This window comes from Protomyctophum parallelum (genome assembly GCF_964188405.1).
Source record: "Protomyctophum parallelum genome assembly, chromosome: 21".
NCBI classification, from domain to species: Eukaryota; Metazoa; Chordata; class Actinopteri; order Myctophiformes; family Myctophidae; genus Protomyctophum; species Protomyctophum parallelum.
In genome coordinates this window covers 24,668,537-24,689,002 of record NC_139713.1, presented here as the reverse complement: position 1 = coordinate 24,689,002, position 20,466 = coordinate 24,668,537, and the positions used below count along the sequence as shown (strand labels likewise).

The following is a 20,466-nucleotide window of genomic DNA, read 5'->3' as shown; positions in this document are numbered from 1 at the left end:
AAGGAATGAGTTGAATGCTGCTGCTTAATGCTGTGCCTGTGGCCCCGATGGTAGACTATATGGTCTTCGCTCGTAGCATTTTATTGAAGAAGACTTGAATCGGTTGTGATACAGCATATGAAAGCAAACTTCCCAAGGATTATGGAGATGTTTTTATTTATTTTTAAGGTTGAGAAATGAAAGAATTATGGCCGTTTCTAATCTCAACATTTTACAAAAAAAAGACAGGCTGTTGCCATGTCTCATAGAAACAAGTAAATAGGTCTATAAAAATAAGCGCATATAACAGGGCTCTGTAACCTATTTTAAATGAAGTGCCATGTTTTTATTTTCTAGATACTGAGTCTGCCATATCCAGATTAATTTTAATGACACCACATTAAAATAAAAAAACATATTTTGATTGTCCACAAATATAAAGTTCTTCTTTTTAAATATGTTCTTGCACATTGTTATAATGATCATTATATATCCCCCTGCAGTCAGAGTTCATAGTTTTAATGAATGAATGTGATGCATTGTGAGCTGGTATAGATCTGCTATTTTCAAAAGTAATCTTGGAAATTTTTAATTTAATTTTTGGATTAGCGTCCTTAGTTGGGCAAATGCATTCATCTGGGGATTTTTTACATGGGAATGTGCTGTGTGAGGATCACTGGTTTAAACAACATTAGGAGAAAAGCCCAAATAACCACTTTAGAAACAAGAAAAGCAACCACAACTAGTACAACTAGTCAACTACCAATATTTACAAGCAACAACATGGCATGGCAACACTCCAGCAGCCTCCCAGAGCCCAAGTGTAAAATCAAACAGTGCTTTTTGCGTTTATGAGGTGGTCAGACCCGTCTAATCGTTATGCGCTGAGTGTTTTTAGGTCAAGGGGCTTAATAGCAAATTGCGCAAAGCGAAAATAATTAACATATGGACACTCCCACAATGCTAAAATATTCAGGAACGCCGTATGCCATATGTGTGTGCGTTCAACACGGGCCGATATGCCTTTCATAATACGATTGTGCGCAGAGCGAGGGCAATTTATGTATTACCCCATTGTAAAACGGATCTTCAAAATGGCACCCTAGGATTACTGCATGTTTTTGTGAGGGTACCTACCCTAGGCCCATGCTCGAGGTGGGGTCCCCTAGAGTAGGGCCTAGCCCTAGGGGACCCCACCTCGGGTATGGGCCCAGCGGGAATTGAACCCAGGGCCTTCTAGCTGTGAGGTGTCAGCACTACCACTGACTGTGCCACCGTGCCCCCTTTACTTTTGTTAGTTTTGCACTTTTACGCAAGTTTGCCTTCCAGACTTGTACTTGTAACAGTATTTCTATATTGCAGATTTGCAGTATTGATACTTTTACTTTTTCCACCAATGATTGAGCTGTCGGATAATTATTTCAACTGCTTGCTGGAACTTGTCAGTTGACAGTAGATGTGTGGTGTAACTTGTCTTGTAAGTCCTTTTTTTTTAAATAAAGGAGTTTACAGACAAGTTACAAGTTGCAAGGCCAGGGTGGTTTGTGCTTTGGATTAAGCCTAGCCTACTGTACTGTAAAAATGTCATCAGTTGACAACCTGTTGTTCAGCGCCGCTTTAGTTTGGATTGCATGGTCTTGCAGCGACCTCCTGTGTCCGATATCCCTGTCATGCGCAATACAACTTGCAAAGTGACCACAGCAGAGTGAGCAGACAGGAAAAGCCCAGATTTATGCTTCGTCGTACGAATATATGTAGCCGATCTACAAGCTCAGCAACGCTTCTCTCCGCGACGCTCCGTGAGCTTTCAGATCGGCGACTTTGGACGCGGAACACCGTCGTACGAAGCAGCACAGAAACAAGACAGCGCGCTGCCTGCTGTACTGTAGGGCCGCAATGGGACGCAGCCGACATTTATTTATTACACACAAATGTACACAGTACGTAATAGCCGGCAAACGGGGATGTGTGTTAGCCTACAGCGATATGGACTATGCAGGAACTATTTGAGCTGCCTATGTTCTTGAATATGTAGAAAGTCTCTGGATTTAACGGTCTTTTTGTTTTCCGAAGGAAGGAAGTTTGCTGAGGTTATAATAGGAACCCAGGCAGGCAAGGGAACAGGGAACGGTCGGTCGGGGGACTCCGGGGAGGGACTGCTGTGTTTTTGTTAAGTGGACAAAGTGAGAGACAGAGAGAGAGGGAAGGATCACTCTGATAAACCCAGGCTAAATAAATAAATCACAAACGCAGACAAGACATGGAGGAGCAGCAGTACTACGGCTCGGCGCTGGAGAAGAACGTCGCGGACCTCACGGTCATGGACGTGTACGACATCGCCGCGGTGGTGGGCCAGGAGTTCGAGCGGATCATCGACCAGTATGGCTGCGAGGCGCTGTCCAGGCTGATGCCCAAGGTGGTGCGCGTCCTGGAGATCCTGGAGGTGATGGTGAGCCGCAGCAGCATCAGCCCGCCGGAGACCGAGGAGCTGCGGCTGGAGCTGGACAGGCTGCGGCTGGAGAGGATGGACCGCATGGAGAAGGAGAAGAAACACAAGAAGGTGGTCTTAACTTAAACATTGTTAAAATAAACTTAAAACATGTATTTTTATAAAGAATATATATTTTGTTAATGAATAAAATACTACAATATTGTATTTATTTTATTTACATTATTTTATATTGTTTTCAAAAGCTTTTTCATGGAAGTTTAGTGGTCATAGCTCAGACCACGGGTTAGAAGCCGATATTTTGACATTTTAGAATATATTAACAGGCCCATTGAAGTTAATTTATTAAGTTAATGTGTTGTGCTGGGCATATAGTGCCCCCCAAATAATGCACCAGATAGTAGTCTACTGTAGTAGCCTATACCGGCGGCTATAGCACTATAAACTATTATTCCTTTATTTTGCTATAACCCTAACATAATCAAAGATACACCTGACATGGAATTGCAGTGACTTTTAGTTTATACCCTGGTTAATTCAAGTGGCCTTTCCACCGCACTTGACTGATGTGAGGTGCTTTCACATTTTGTGAGTGACACTGTTGACATGGATGGAAGTGTGTGTGTGTGTGTGTGTGTGTGTGTGTGTGTGTGTGTGTGTGTGTGTGTGTGTGTGTGTGTGCGTGCGTGTGTGTGTGTGTGTGTGTGTGTGTGTGTGTGTGTGTGTGTGTGTGTGTGTGCGCGCGCGCGCGCTTGTGTGCGTGCGCGCATGGTTGGTGGCTCACCAGTGTTCTCGTGACAGTGACGATGCTAGAATGCACTGCTGGCTGTCATTGGTTGACTGATTAGTCTGTCCCGTGACGCCGGCTGGATGGATGGAGTTGTTGTGATTATGTACAGACAGTACAGACAGTGGCAATCTGGCAGATGACAGATGCCATTCAACAAGTAGGCTTGCTTGCTACAGTTAATTTCTGGTTACTAAATGTACAAAATATATCTATATGTATTATAACAATAAAAAGTCCACAGACCCCTATTTGATACAATTAAAAAATAAAACAAAAACAAATCTGGAACACCACTCTACACTGTTAATTAAGTGCTGTAGTAACCCTGTAGTAACTTGGAGGACTCCCTGTAATAGACCCATGTAATAGATGATGGTGTGGTGTGTGTGTGTGTGTGTGTGTACACTCTTGTGTATCAACTGTGCAAATTTCAATAATGAAAATGATTACATTTTCATTATTAGGCTACAGCTTAGTATTACAACTAATACACCAGATGTTGTTGTTGATGAGGACAGTAGAGAAGTGACCATTTTGGTGTCATGTACATTTGATTTGACCACAGTCTGGAAGAGGCATTCCTTACCAAGGTGCTAAATACCAACGCGTTAAGGATGCCATTATACAAATGTAAACTGCTTGCGTTCATATGTGGAAGCCTCTGTAATGTCTATAAATTAGTTGAGACTCTGAGAGCCCTGCAGGTTGCAGGAATGCCCAAGCCAAGAGCTAAGGCATTGGGCAAAATTCTGTTCAGTGTCTGTGATAATTGGCAGTTGCCATATATATGGAGGAGGCAATGCTTCCTGTATCCTGAAACACTTTTTGAGTTCCCCAAGCCTGTGCATGTTTGTGTTCAAGAATTTCTTGTAAAATATGAACACAAATAAAGATCTGTGTGTGTGTGTGTGTGTGTGTGTGTGTGTGTGTGTGTGTGTGTGTGTGTGTGTGTGTGTGTGTGTGTGTGTGTGTGTGTGTGTGTGTGTAGGAGTTGGAGCTAGTAGAAGACGTGTGGAGGGGAGAGGCTCAGGACCTGCTCTCTCAGATCGCTCAGCTCCAGGAGGAGAACAAGACTCTGCTGACCAGTATGTCCATCAAAGACCCTATGAGTGAAGAGGACCTCCAGAGGCATGAGGGTGGGACTGTGTGTGCCGCATCTGCACACACGCACACACTAAGGCTGCACAATATTAGAAAAGATATACGCACGTGCGCGCTGATTCAACCAGGTCGTGCCCTCTCTTGTCTCTCGTTCATGGATTGGAAATCTATGACATGCATGGATATGTGTGCAGTTGTGCACTGTGTGTAAACACACTACTTCACACCTACTACAAAGAAAGCTGCCATAATACAGAAAGTGTCAATAATACATGCATATCCATTGTGACCTGCTAAGTAGTATAGGTACGGTATGTGTGTAGACACTGGATTGTTAAAAGCCAATGGGTGAGGACACACACACACACTCTAAGGTTGGGCCATTGGACGTCCTGTACCTGCATGGATATGACATAAGTTTAGTGTGCGGGTGTCTCTCCCTTCCACATTGTATATGCCTCGTCATCATCGCACCTGCTCCAAAATACCTACCGGCTGGTAGGAGTCATCTCTCTATATGTTCAAAGACAAAAAAGAAAAGTGAAACTGTTTCTGCAAATCCTCGCTGTTCATTTGCAAACTCGATGATGAGTCTTGATGATGCAGCAACGCATGTCCCCCGCCCAGGTCTCACAATATCCAACACTTGATTTTGATTAACTTTTGCTGTCAAGTCTGGGTATTAAAACTTGTCGGCTCATGTTTATATTCTCCAGTCAATCATTGCGATTTGAAATGTGAGTTCACTCGCTGCAGAAACTCGTTGCAAGTCCATTGCAAGCACGCACACACACGCACGCTCGCACACGCACATGCGCGCACACGCACACGGACAAACATGCACACAAAGGAAGCATTCTCTGTCCTGTGAGGAGAAGCCAAACGTGTCTGTGCATCATCAGTGGATGTGCCATGATGTCACAGAGGCGCTACAGTCCCCCTTAAACACTGTCTCACTGAGGCACAGCACAGCCAGGATAGACCCATGTCAGTCCCCAAACACACCTGCTTGCCGTGCACATGTACACGCGCATACACACATACATACACACGCACACACAAACTGTAAGAACAAGCGCACACGAGTTCTGTGTATGTTAGATGTAGTTAATTGCGACTGAAGGTCGCAGTTAGCTATGGAATCGAGCATTTCCCGTGAGTTAGTGTGTCGTGCACCATAGTATATGGTGCCCAGGTCTCGTGACATCATTGTGAGATCATCAGGGTTGGAGATGTGGAGACCCTTATCGCAGATAAGCCCATATATGGAGATCCCTGATGTCATCACTATTGGCCAGCAACTCTATCTGACCTCAAACCCTTAGATCTCCATATATATATATTTTTCAGAACCTGTTCTGACATTCCATATGTTGATCCTTCCCCATCCATCCTTCCTCTTCGATGTCTCCCTTTTGACTTATACTTGTCCATTAAAATTTAAAACTCTAGACAGGCCTGCCCTAAAGTTATTGGTGCAGCCGTGCCCGGTAGCCAGTGAAAGCTAGAGTTCTCAACAGGCCCACCTGTCCATTCAAACTCTGGACAGGCCCGCCCCAAAGTTATTAGTGCAGCCGCGCCCGGCAGCCGGCGAAAACTAGAGTTCTCAGCAGACCCGAAGATTAAGGCCCGGCCCTACCTGGGCCCTCATCAAACCCTGTACACTAAAGAGAATGTCCCCACTGACATTCCATATGTTGATCCGACCCCATCAAACCCTGTACACTCAAGACATGCTCATTATATGGGAAGTACAGAATTCATTCCATGTTAATCTGACCCCCCATACCAAAGCGCCAGCGCTTGCCCAGCAGTCTGCCGTCAACAAGGCGGATGCGTGCATGTCTTACTGGTTAAATTAACTACATAACAGATGTACTGTATTACTGTGTTAGGTATCTGATGACACTATATGGCGCAAAAATATTTCCTAAAGTATTACAAATAATCTGTCTGTCTGTCTGAGCATAACTTGGACACACAATAATTGTTTCATTATGACCAGGTGACATAGAGACACACAATTGGCCTCAGGTCTAAATGGGTTAAGAAAACTTGCAACTTGGTGAATTAAGTCAGTCAAAACTAAAACGGCTTCCTTTGTACACATGTCCCTGTGACCACTTAGGATTCTTAATATAAGTTATAAGCCTGTTCCTGTCCAATTGTTGTTTTAGTTGTTTCCTGTCTGGCCTTTCCAGGAATGTCGGAGAGGGAGAGACAGGTGATGAAGAAGCTGAAGGAAGTGGTGGATAAGCAGAGAGACGAGATCCGGGCCAAAGACCGCGAGCTTGCCCTGAAGAATGACGACATAGAAGCAGTGAGTGTTGCTACGTTTTGACGGTTAGCAATGATAAAAAACTCACAGACAGGACTCAGAAGTCCTCCTCTGTGCTCGGTTTATCATCAGGCTGACCTGGGGATACAGTGCAAGCAACACTCACAAATACAGAACACAGTAACCTTATATATATTTAACTCATGCCATGTTATTTTTGTGTTCCACTTTCCTCCTGGAAGCAATCTTTGATGCAAAGTTTTCAAGAAACAACAGCTTTCAACTGCACTGTAAAATTGATTGTTAGATTAAAGGGATGTTTCTCTTAAAAAACAACATAATTTGGGGTCATTTTATCAACTACTGTTCACCGTTGGGAGCACCCCGGACAGTTTTTAAGTTGCCTGATTCAGTAATTAGATATTTGATATTAATTTGACCAGACACGCCCCCTTCCTATGCAAACCTCAAATCTTCTGAGAAAAAAAATACAATAGTATACGATTACCCAATTCTTTTTTTTAAAGTGAATTATCCCTTGAACTCTGAGAGCGTACAAAATGGAACCAACAGGTCCATTTGGTTCCATTTTGCACGCTCTCAGAGTTACAGGTCCATTTAGTTCCATTTTGCACACTCTCAGAGTTACAGGTCCATTTAGTTCCGTTTCCATTTAGTTCCATTTTGCACGCTCTCAGAGTTACAGGTCCATTTAGTTCCGTTTCCATTTAGTTCCATTTTGCACGCTCTCAGAGTTACAGGTCCATTTAGTTCCATTTTGCACGCTTTCAGAGTTACAGGTCCATTTAGTTCCATTTTGCACACTCTCAGAGTTACAGGTCCATTTAGTTCCGTTTCCAATTAGTTCCATTTTGCACACTCTCAGAGTTACAGGTCCATTTAGTTCCGTTTCCAATTAGTTCCATTTTGCACGCTCTCAGAGTTACAGGTCCATTTAGTTCCGTTTCCATTTAGTTCCATTTTGCACGCTCTCAGAGTTACAGGTCCATTTAGTTCCATTTTGCACGCTCTCAGAGTTACAGGTCCATTTAGTTCCGTTTCCAATTAGTTCCATTTTGCACGCTCTCAGAGTTACAGGTCCATTTAGTTCCGTTTCCATTTAGTTCCATTTTGCACGCTCTCAAAGTTACAGGTCCATTTAGTTCCATTTTGCACGCTCTCAGAGTTACAGGTCCATTTAGTTCCGTTTCCATTTAGTTCCATTTTGCATGCTCTCAGAGTTACAGGTCCATTTAGTTCCATTTTGCACGCTCTCAGAGTTACAGGTCCATTTAGTTTCGTTTCCATTTGGTTCCGTTTGTGTGGCGTTTTGTGTGCTTCCTCAGAATCAAAATGACCACCACCACTCTCTGCCCATACAGCTCCAGCAGCAGCAGAGCCGTCTCATGAAGATAAACCACGACCTGCGTCATAAGATCTCGGTGGTGGACGCCCAGGGGAAGGCCCTCATCGAGCAGAAGGTGGAGCTGGAGGCCAGCGCGCAGGCACAGGGGCAGGAGGTCGGCGCCCTGCGCCAGGAAGTGGCACGCTTGCGGGAGCGCCTGCAGGGAGACCCCGCGCCAGCCCTGGACGGCGAGGAGCGCCCGCCCCACCCCCCCTCACCTGCACAGGTAACACAGGACACAGGAGGACCGTGACTGTGTGGGAACATGTTTATTTTTTTAACGTCTTACTATTTAAGTTATTTTCTAGGTGATTTTTCACTGGAATATATTTTACTAAAATAAATAAATGTGATATGCGTGACCTTATCTAAATACTATTTTACGTTCTACGCGAGTGTCTGCCCCCGAAACTTGACTTATGCATGTCAGTGCTTTGGAGCCTGAAATATTAAAAGTATTTTAATTTGTGTTTCTTGAGTGAATCCATACGTTTCTGACGACAACGTTGTTTCTTTCCAAAATGATTCCCAGCTCCCAGACCACGTTTTATTGGATTTGGGGCTTTTCGTCCAGGCAAGATCACTTCCGTTTTTGAAGATCTTATTATTGCAGTTTTAGCAGATGATTTACAGACCACGTCACCACGAGGTGACCACTAAGAATACAAAAACGGAGAGTTACACAGCATGACTTTAGAGTCTTGATTAGAGAAAGATGTCCGTCCCGAACAGCTTTGTATTGCAGTCAGATCCTCAGGTCTTTATTCTTCAATAACCTACATTGATTGTTCAATGGATAAAAAAAACAATGTGACTTCCTCCCCAGCGTGGTAAAACTGCACTGATGGAGGTGGCTCAAGGGTCAGGATGGTCAGAGAGACACAGCTCGGGAGGGGATGACCTTGTCCCCTCGTCCCTCTCCCTCAGCCCTGCAGAGGGATGTGAGGATGAGGATGGTGATGAGGAAGCAGTGTTGCTATGGGTAATGGAGCGTTGCAATGGGCAATGCAGTGAGATGCTGTGGGAGCCAAATAGTGATCAACACAGGGTGGTGTGTTTTGACCGGCCTCTAACACTTTAATTTATATTTAGTTGTGCACCGATCTGCAAGCTTGCAAGCTTGCAGATCGGCTATCTTTGGCACACGATACCAACGCACAACTGAGTATAAATCAGACTTAACTCTAGACATGCACCGATCCTAGAGAAGAACCATTTCACAGTTGGTGGCATGTCTAGTCTAGAGCACAAAGGTAAAATACTGTATGGCTAAACTAATGCGTATGTGTTTGAAATTTGTTCTACTAAACCCAGGAGGGAGGATGAAAGCAAAAGGGACTCACAGAGAAATCTTGTTTGTATGTGCTTGCATTTACACTGGCCATGGACAGATTTGAAGTGGTGTGCTTGGCATGGCCGTGTCAAGAGCTTTGTACTGCTCTGCCAAGTGGGTGACACAATTTTGAATCATCGCTGTCATGACTAAATATAGATATCACTTTGATGACTCAACCTATAATAGTACACAAAAAAGTCCCCTAACTTTATACTGACCATGGAAAAAACCCGAATACATTTTTACTTGTAGCTGTGTGTGGTGGTGGTGTAATGATTAATGCAGGAATTCAAGTTTATTGCCTGCTCTGTTTTTGAAGAGCCTTGACTTGTGCTGCTTGGTGCATTGTGGTGACTTTTTTTGGTTGCATGCTGTGAGTTGTTTGTACAAGGATTCGATCGACTTAGGATTGTGCTAAAAGTAGAAAAAGGTGTGAGGACCAACATGGCTTGGCTTGGAAGGAAGGGAGGAGGCAAGGGGCAACACATTTCAGAGGTATTGGAACAAGGCGTACGTTAACGATCTTGACTCAGCGTCCGCCTTTATTTGCCACCAGGAGGCGATGTGCGATGAGGACATGCCTGCCGTGTTCCAATATTTTACAAAGGTATCCTTATTTCCTTCCCCTCCTTGCCTTCCTTCCATCTCTTTTGTTCCCGCTTCCTTGGAGGTGTTGTGATGTGTTTTGTTTCCTCCCCACCACCACCAGGAGGCGCTGTGCGAGGAGGAGATGGTGGGTTCTATGGACCCGAAGGACCCCAACCGGCCCCGCTTCACCTTACAGGAGCTCAGAGACGTCCTGCACGAGAGGAACGAGCTCAAAGCCAAGGTGTTCATGCTGCAGGAGGAGCTCACCTACTACAAAAGGTATTGCATAAAAATGACATGCCCAAAATAGATTTCCCAGGTTGATGAGTGGTAATGGGGATGATGTTTGGTTGCAGCGAGGAGGCAGAGGATGAGATCGTCAGCCCGAGTCCTTCACCTTCCCCTGAGCTGAGGACTCGACGTTCCACCACCCAGCCTGAGTCTGGAATAAAACGCCTGTAGGTTAACACGCACGCACACACACACACACACACACACACCAGCGACTACTTTTTTTTCACTGACAGAAAAACTAAGCTACGATGACTAAAACTAAGACTCAAGTGTAATTGACAATTTAAGAAACTACCGGTACGTTAAATGTTAATACGAAGAGACTAGTGGACAAGAGATCCAGTGGAATTAAAAAGCTAATCATTTTATGTTTGGTTGCACTCGGGTGTGCTCTAACTTTGTGTTTTTTTGTGAATGAATGTGTCACACAACAGCATCAGAGGTAGCAGAACCACAAGCTCAAAACGTGCCGCAAAGGGGCGCGGTTTGAGCTTGTTGATCTGCTACGTATGTTTTTATTTCAACCCTGAAAAGTAACAGTTCTGGACAGGTTTGAGTTTTCCACCCGACAGAGAAAGCATTAAAATAGAGTAAAGTAAAAAAATAATAATAAAAGATACCAGTAATGTTGCCCTTCATAATGATCCAGGTAAACAAAGACATTGCATGCCATGTGATGTAACAAAATGGAAAAAGAGCAGTAGATTTCAGTTTCTTAAAGTTTGGAATAGAACTGGAGAGAGAAGAGGAGAGAATAGAAATAGTTGTAAGGCCCTCTCCTTTAATTGCTTAAAACACTTACCGGTATGCCTGAATTATACTTTGTCATATGACAGTGCAGCACAGTGAAAATAGCCGGTTTACGCACAGTGAAAATAGCCGGTTTACTGTAGCTTGGCTATTTTCACCGTACATAAGCCTACACCTTTTACAATGTCCGCGTATAAGGACACGGCCAGAACAGGGACGCCAGGGAGGGTACATGTGGTTAATTTGTCAGTACCAAGTTTGGCAGCCCTTCTCAATAGCCAAATGCATTACACAGGGCGAAGTCTTCTGACTTGCCAATTTCCAGGTCAATAATGAGGACAACTAATTATGAGCAAATGACTAATGAACAGGGAGCTAATTTCAATTGCTTCTGTATGACTTAGAATGGGAGCCCTGTGACTGTGTTTTTCTCTTTTCCTTTTCGGGTATGTTCCTCTTTTTGCATGTGATCCGTGATCCCTAATTTATAGATAAGCCACTTCACCATGCAGCACCAACCCTTATGAATCAGGGCCTGTGTTGCTCTTATCCACAATGTTGTTATGTCGGAAAGAAACGATTGCTTAATTTATATAGTACGTCGTGACGTGCACCGGGGTTGTGTGTCGCAAATGGCCAATCTTCAAGCCCGGCTACTTCCGGCACACAACACCATCGCACAACGACATTTCATCCATTATCTCTGAAGGCCTATTCATATTCCAGTTTTCGGTGAAGAGGTGACCACCACTATCATCGAAAACTACAACATGACGTCACTGAGCCGCGGTGGTTTTCACCACCAACCGCTCTCCCCAGCCCTTTTCTCTATTTTTACTCACCACCGTCGGTGGTCACCGAGGCAATGTGATTGGTCTAGAAGCTGTTATAGTATACTTTATAATAGTTGCAATGAGCTCAGCTCGCAAAACCACGGACTCCACGGAGCATAGCCGGGCAGCACTGGCCTCCTGGCCGTGACAAGTGTGTGAGTCGGGGGACAGAGGAACGGGGACTCGGGGAGGCGGGGTTCGCGGGTTCGCAGTATAGCCAGCACAACGCAAGTAGCTAGCTACCCCGTTCGCCCGCCTCCCCGTTCATCTGTCCCCGTTGAATTTGAGGAAGTGTTGGCCATGGAGGGTAGTTGATATGAGCACGGTACTAGACTATGAGCACCTTTATCAAAACCACCATTGGTGAAGAGGTGACCACCGAAGCGGTAGTCTCTTCACTGAAAAATAAATCATGAATAGGCTTCACCCTTCACTGACCAGAATTAACTAATTTTCATCATTTTATTCTGTGCTGTACAAGTAGAAACGTGGTTTTTTTAAGAGATGAAAGTAGCTGCAAGGGTAGAAATAGATTTGTCCTATTGCATTGATCTGTTAACATAGGATAAATTACATGCTTGTACGCGCTGAAATTGTGTTTTTTTGTCTATGACTTAATGACATTAATTTCGCATAATCATTTTAAATGTTTTATTCGTCAATCACTTATGATTGACGAATTGCCATTGATTGCCAGATACTAAAGCAATAAAGGCCGATTTGGTGTCGCTCACCAAAAATAGCCAATCTACCAGATCGGCTATTTCCGGTGTGTGACACCACCGCATGACACGGCTTGCAAATTAAGCATTATCGTCCAAAACTGTTACTTCGCACTGCAGGATTCATATTCAACGATAGAAAAAGTAGCAGATCTACAACCTCGAAACGCATCGCTTGTGGATCTGCTACTTTTGTTGCTTTTGTGTAACGCTGTAGTATGATCAAGTAGGGCATACATTTACGTAAGAAGAAAAACACAAAAGTTCAAATATGGAGATAAGAGGTTTCTGACCATCAGCCACGATACAGTATGTGTCCTCTCTCTTCTTTTCTCCACTCAGGTTTAGTTTCTTCTCACGGGACAAGCAGAGGAACGCCCAGCGGGGGCCGGGCGGCGTGCCGTTTGATGACAGCTTGGGCCTGTGGGCGGGAAAGGAGGACGTGTACACGGAACAGGCCCAGGAGGCTTTGCAGCACATGTAGTAGTCGCTCGCTCGCTGGACAGCACTTTTTGACAAGGTTTCTCCCAAAAAACATGCCAAACTTTTAACACTGTACGTCCGTCACTTAAATGGCGTTCTTGTGGTCAAACCTGTGAGTATAGCCACCGCCCCTCACTGCACATCAATCCACCCTATAGGGACTCATAGTGCAACTGAAACATTGCCTGCTTCAAAAAAGGAATGGACTGACAGAACGACGAGAAGTACAGCGATGTGAGCACACTGTAGCACGTTGAGTTGACACAGGAAATTATGGGGCACTCGGGGTGGGGGAACAACAGGGGTAAAGTTCCTGCACACTGTCGTCGGAGACTAGGGGTTCGAATCCTACAGTGCTAGTTCTTCTCAAAGTGGGGTCCGGGGACCCGCACGGGTCCTTGAGGCAGTTCCAGGGAGATCCCCAGCTAAAGTATTGAAAGTAATAGGAACCAAACGGTCCCTTACAGGTCTGTATCTCTGAGAGTGGACGAATGGAGCCAAATTTGGTTCCATTTGTACACTCTAAGAATTCTGGGGTCTGTGTCGCTGATGTATACCGAACTGAAGCTTGTTGAAATTCAAACGGTTGAGAATCACAGACTCCAGTGCATCCGTGGCCAAGCATCCGTCTGAACACAACAGGCTCTATGCACACAGAATAACTCTTCCTACTTCCTTCAGGTGTTGCCGATGATACTAATGAAGCCAGGCTCTGTTCCATTCTAGTCAAACAGAGTCTGGGTGCTGCTGCTATTGTGCATGTTGAATTGATTCACTGGAAACACTCTGGCTTCCAAATGGGGTTGTACAGGTCTGGATATTAACAATTTCCAATTTAGGCTTTTAGCAGATGCTCTTAATCCAGAGCGATTTACAGTAAGCAAGGACAACACAAGTTGTTGGCGAAATCGTACCGATGTGTAACTCTGGGCAAATGGAACCAAAGGGACCTGCAATTTGTACATTCAGCCTACATCATTAACTTATTAACACCTGTGAAGGAAGTAAGGAAGAGGCCCAATTAATTTCCAATAGAGGGTATGCAAATCGAGTGGCAAAGTGAGTACCGAAGTGAGTTTAACATCGTTTAACGTTGTTTAATGCAATCAGATAGGACTTTTCTGTTTGGATGTATGGGCTGTCAAGGCCAGAAAGTAGGTTTTTTGCCACTCGGTAGGCATTCCCGCATAACTTCCAGATATGATGATGTCACACGCATAGACTCTATATGGCTGCTGTGTATAGAGCCTATTGACAAAACATCTAAAATGGGGGTAAAGGATAAAAAGAGAAAAAAATGAAATGAATTAAAGGTTCCAAAAGTGTACCTACAGTATAGTCAGACATAATAAGAGAACATAATACTTGAAAGAGTAATGGCACATTGAAACTCTAAACGGACTAGGAAAGGCAAGATAATTGCATGCACGTGCACGTTTAAAAGGATCATGTTTGATTGAGGTACTCCGCAGAGGGTATACTTGACTGATGGAAAAAGGAAAGTTGCAGTTAGAAATGATAGAATGAAGATTGAACACAAAGTTCATGAGAATGTATGTCCAGCAATAACTACTACGTTTTTAGAGAAATATATTGAGTTTACTTTTTTTAATATAAATTTGACAGACACCAACTGTAACGTTGAAGGCATAGACACAAACATAAGTTGTCATCCCCAACCCTTTCATAACCGCACAAAAGGTTCTGATCCAAAGTTGCATTCAGTAACTTTCTGGCCAATACATTTTCCTTTGGCAGTTTTGTGTTAGGACTATGAGCAAACAGCTTATAAAATGTTTTTATCATTAATTATGGCATAATATAATGCTTTATTCTTTTTACACGGTTAAACATAAACCTTGTTACGATATTTTCATTTTCAAACAGTCCTATTGATATTTCTCCTGTTTCCCAAGTCACCAGAAATTTGCAAATAATTAAAATTATGCAGCTCTACAAAAGACAGAATACACATTTACCATGTGTTTTTAACCCGAGGCTGTATCGGATTCGGATCAGATGAAAACAGCACAAGGTTGTGCAATGTGGTCACATGACAGTTGTCAGATTGTGTTATGGCATAATGTGTTATATTGAGAAGCCTACTGGATTTATGACAGTGTCATAAGATATAGGCTGACCTCTTGAATGACTGTAGAAATACAGAGTTTGTAAAAGTGAAGAGCAAGGGTGTAATGGGTGTTACGAGTTTATTTAAATGCTTATACCATTGCTGTCTGGAAGAAACTGCCTAACTCCATTTTGAGGTTTTTTATTATTTATTTTTTGCTATTGATTTTGTTATATTGCTATTATATCAGTGCTATTGAACACCCTTTACATCTGTGTGTTGGTTAAAAATATTGAACCAATGAAAAGTATTAAAAAGCGCTTTGACAAAAAGCTCCTAACTCCATTTAAGCTGGATATTTTTTTTTTTCATTTCCTGAAAAATGAACATTTTGGAGTTAGGTGGTTTCTTCAGACAGCAGAGATATTGATGCTGTTTTGTGCTTCCTGGGCATTGTGTGCCTTCTCACTTACTATTGGCTGTTGTGTGTGAGACATAATGGCCTGGCCAGTAAAGGCAGTGGTTCCCAAACGGCGTGCCGAGGTACACAGGGGTGCCTTGGGGTTTTGTGACAAGCACACACATTGTTATTGCAAAGTAATTCATTATTTTCATTAATCAGTACACAGCACACACATTTCCCAATAGAGAGGCCCATTTCAATCTGGGCATGTCGTTATAGCTGAAAAGTTTAAATCCGAATTATTATTAATATTATTACATTAGATTTGTTTTACAATTGTTTTCAAAATAGCAAAAATAGCTCACCTGCTTGCTGTATTTTTGCTATTTAAAAATTAAAATAAATTAAAAAAAGTGTGAAATGGGGCTTAAACAACTTTTAAACATTTTGGCTTTAATGAAATAAAAAATAACTGTTTACAGAGTGGTGAGAGTGATAAGGCGTTAGAGAGGCTATTGCAGGTGTTTCATAAGGAATTGTTATGTACAAACAAAAAAACAAACATCAAAGAATAAAGCAAACCGCTGCTGCTCAGAAATAAATGTTAATGCGCAAACTAGTCCTCGGGACGATCGCATGCCGGTCACAACTTTGTACTTGTTTGCATGTTAAAATGTACTCGGAGCAGCAGCTATTTCATTGTTCTTCTTTTATTCTGTGGTGAATACAGGTGTGCCTTGAAATGTTTGCTTGCCTATTGGTGTGGCTTGGGCACAAAACGTTTGAAAACCACTGCAGTATAATAGCTGTGGCATATCAGGGTGCATTTTATTGGCAGCTGTTGTTTATGCTGAGCTGATGAGGTGACATAGATGAATGTAAAAATGCCAACAGGACAGACATAGGAAATGCCAACAAAGACGGTCCCGTTATTTCAGTGTCAATGAAACAGCAACGCTAAAGGAGGTTGCCAGCTTTAGGATGACAGATGACAAATAACCACATATTTGTCTCATTGAAGGCTATCAAGAGAGCAGTAACACAATTTCATTCACAGAATTCCAGCTTATTGAAAGATGGTGCCATTTGTGGGTGAGAGTCAGATGAATAATGTGATGGAAATCAGTATATTAAGCATAATAAAGGGACATGTAATGTAGAACTTTATTGCTGCAATCTGCTACTTCCGGGACCTGCAGTACAAACTGGTCTAAATGCATGAGAGACCCACTTCTACTCTCAGAGGCAAATGTTGTACTTTTACTCCACTACATTTATTTGAAGATTTTAGTTACTATAGTTACTTTGCAGATTTAGATTATTATTATGATATTACAAAACATACATTATAACCACTTCAGCAGTATATCAGAAGTACATTTTTGAATTCTGGACTTTTACTAGTTGTAACGGAGTAGTTCTATATTGCAGTATTGATACTTCTACTTAAGTAAAACATTTGAGTACTTTTTCCACCACTGGAGAGAGCACATTTCAAGTAAACGCTGTGCCAAGGTGCAATCCCTATTCCCTGCTCGACCCTGGCTGGGAGATACAGCATTGTGCTTATTCGCTTCAGGCAGTACCACTTGTCAGCCAACAGGTGTCCTACCAGGCACAAGGGTCTAGATCAGGTTCCAGGTGGTCCCCAGCTAAATGGAGAGAATTGGTAACCAAATAGACCCTTATAGATAGTTAAATCATTGTTAAACATTGGCATTACTTCATTTACAATAAGTCTACACAATTAGAGAATGTATAATTGTTATTTTGATCAATGTTTGCCAACAGCATGAAATATTCTTCAGTTGAGTCTGAGAGGCTAAATCTCATCAAATGGTGGTCCGTGGCTCAAATATAAATAAACAATGGACCTTGATATGAAAATCACTGGTCTAGATGTCTCAATGGAAGAGTAGGGAGACCACTGCAGAGGTTTATCTCGTATTAACCAGTGGTGGAAAAAGTACTCAATTGTTTTCACTTAAGTGAAAGTGTCAATACTGCAATATAGAAATACTCTAGCTGTCTGTCTAGCTAAATTCAACAAAACATGTACTTGAGTAAAAAAGTACAAAAGTATTGGCATCAAGAACTCAGCTCGGTGAGCTTGTAAATTGGCCATTTTCAAATGGCCGAAATGTATATAGGGCTGAAGTGGTTATTATATGTAATAATAATCACAATCTACAAAGTAACTAGTAACTAAAGTTTAGATCCGAGATGTAGTGGAGTAGAAGTAAAAGTTGGGGGCACGGTGGCACAGTCGGTAGTGCTGTCGCCTCACAGCTAGAAGGTCCTGGGTTCGATTCCCGCCTGGGACGCTGTGGGCGTGTCCTCTCCTCTGCGTCATCAGTGCCCATACCATGTTCTCCCCATGTCCCCTAGGGTAGGTACCCTCACAAAAAAACATGCAGTAATCCTTCTAAACTGCCTCCCCCTGGCCAGCCGGGGCGCCTGATGGAGGGGAAAGGAACTGGTTGGAATAACGTGTTCCTTCCACACGCTACGTCCAACCAGGGAAACTTGGAGCAACTTGGACACTCATGCATGAAGGAAGCATGAGTTCAAGTCCGTTGCTCTCCCCAGGTTGGCGGAGGGTGTGTAGAGCCCAGGGGTGAAAAATGGGTTACAAACTCGTGGGATAAAAATTTGAAGTTAAAACAAGAAGTAAAAGTACTGGAAATACTCCAGTAAAGTACAAATAAGTACAGTACTTAAGTAAATGTACTTAGTTACTTTCCACCATTGATTAACATACTCAATCGGTTAGAAGAACGTTAAATTAATTGAAATAAGTTCCGGATTGCAGCTGTTAAGTTTTATTTTAGGAAAGGCATAGATGGATCAGAATAACAAAGCCCATTCCCTCAATTCCCATATTCATGTGATATCCCCCACCACCACCTGACTTATAGGTCCATAAGAATCTTTCATGAGCCGAAATTAAATTACTATTGAAAAGGTATAAGGAATGCATTGATTGTTTTTATTAAGACAGCTTGTTGCCTTTTATTAAAACATGTCTGCTCAATAATAAAATGAAATTCACTTGAAATCATTTATATTTTCTTCAAAGACTAAAAATCTACTGCTGCTCTTCCCAGACTGAATCCCCACTTGTCCAGGAGAGCTTTGGGCAGCCATTACTTGTAAACCAGGGTCTACATTTCTCAAAAGTAGGGAACAGACCACCTCCAACCAAGTAATTCGCCTGATGAAGACCTTGTAGGTCAAAACGTTGCAATTGTTGCTTAATAAAGTAAGTCTCAGAGCTCTAGAAACTAGTGTGAGGATGTTTTTTCTCCACTTTGATGTTTGCCATGATGCCTGACATCCAGCACCTGGCCTATAGGCTTTGAGCTGTGCACACAATCTTCTCTGTGAACAGAAACAGACAAGACCCATTATTGTCTCCACCAGGCCGAAGGCATGGGGAGAGATTATGTGTTTCCGTGTGTGTGTGTGTGTGTGTGTCCGTCGGTGTACAACTAATCTCCGGCACCGTTAACCCGGTCGATGTCAAATTTTGCACACACTCTCCCTGGATGCCAAGTTGCCAACGATGAACCTCTGCCCCAAACGGCCTACTTATTGGGCCACCAGAAGGCCAACTTTTGTAAAACTAAAATTTTGATATTACTCCTCCAGATTCGGTCCAAACTATAGTCTATAGTCATGTGTTCAAGACGGATCTGTCCGATATTTCATATTCCATCCTATTTGGCTAACATTGGCTTTCAAAGTTTGCAGGATTGGCCCGTTTTGAACAAAAAGCTTAATCATGAACGCAGCGTGCATTCATTATTTCACAGACTTTCCTACTAGGCTGAGGAATATTGGCCTGTTATAGTGCCACCAACAGGTGGACTTTTGTAAAACACAATTTTGGAACAAAATGCCTCAAATCATCCAATTGCCATCCAAGGTGTAAGAAGAAATGCCACCCTTTTCACCAGGAGGCCACAACCTGACCTGCCCTGGTGGAAACCTGTGCCCCAAGGGGCACTATTTCTAGTTACTACTGAATAAACAATGATTATATAAGACAACTAGAACTGCACTCTGTCGAGTGCATACTTGCTTGTTGCACACTAGTAGGCCATAAATGGCCAACTAGTGCGCAAGCAGAGCGCGCAAGTACTTTCGACCGCTGTAGGTGTAACTATTTGTTACCTACCTACTTTATGCATATAAACACCTAGTATTATTAAGTATTAGCGGTATACTGTGGTTACTTTGCGCCAAAAACCGTGACAGCCGTCCCGTCATTTGATGTTTATGCAAGAAAACAGCAAATCTGTGCCTGGTTTGCTGGGACCAGATTACACAAATGACCATATTTCTTACGTCATCATTGAGAGCTAGTCATACATATACACACCACGTACTCTGGTCCCAGCAGATCAGGCACAATTTGCTATTTTATTTTGTACTGATTATGTATATAGTATACGTATGACTAGCTCTCAATGATGACGTAAGACATACGTATACATATTAACATATACGTATACATATACATATACTATATAGAGTATGTAGTTGTAAATTGATTAGCGGTATACTGTGGTTACTTTGCACCAAAAACCGTGACAGCCGTCCCGCCATTTGATGTTTATGCAAGAAAACAGCAAATCTGTGCCTGGTTTGCTGGGACCAAACGACCACAAATGACCATATTTCTTACGTCATCATTAAGAGCTACTGTAGTCATACATATACACACCACGTACTCTGGTCCCAGCAGATCAGGCAAAATTTGCTATTTTATTTTTACTGATTATGTATATAGTATACGTATGACTAGCTCTAAATGATGACGTAAGAGATATGGTCATTTGTGGTAATTTGGTCCCAGCAAAACAGGCACAGATTTGATGTTTTTCTGCATAAACATCGAATGATAGACAAATCATTTTATGTACTTAAAACTTTAAGGTTCTAGACTTAACATTTTAATATAAAATGGTTTACTTTAACC

General features: G+C 42.7%; 1 protein-coding gene across 5 annotated transcripts; it reads left to right on the top strand.

Annotated features, from left to right (window-relative positions):
- The first annotated feature begins 1,741 nt into the window (after positions 1-1,741).
- rilpl1 (Rab interacting lysosomal protein-like 1) lies at positions 1,742-18,716 on the top strand. Of its 5 annotated transcripts, XM_083794243.1 has the most exons (9): positions 1,742-2,539; positions 4,207-4,354; positions 6,521-6,639; positions 7,980-8,228; positions 8,829-8,984; positions 9,895-9,945; positions 10,048-10,205; positions 10,283-10,384; positions 12,868-18,716. In XM_083794243.1, exons 1-9 carry the CDS (start codon positions 2,240-2,242, stop codon positions 13,007-13,009), a joined length of 1,425 nt encoding a protein of 474 aa, XP_083650369.1. In that variant the 5' UTR covers positions 1,742-2,239; the 3' UTR covers positions 13,010-18,716. The 5 variants fall into 5 exon arrangements, with proteins under 5 accessions (XP_083650369.1, XP_083650371.1, XP_083650370.1 ...); XM_083794245.1 differs by lacking the exon at positions 8,829-8,984; XM_083794244.1 differs by lacking the exon at positions 9,895-9,945.
- Positions 18,717-20,466: the final 1,750 nt, after the last annotated feature.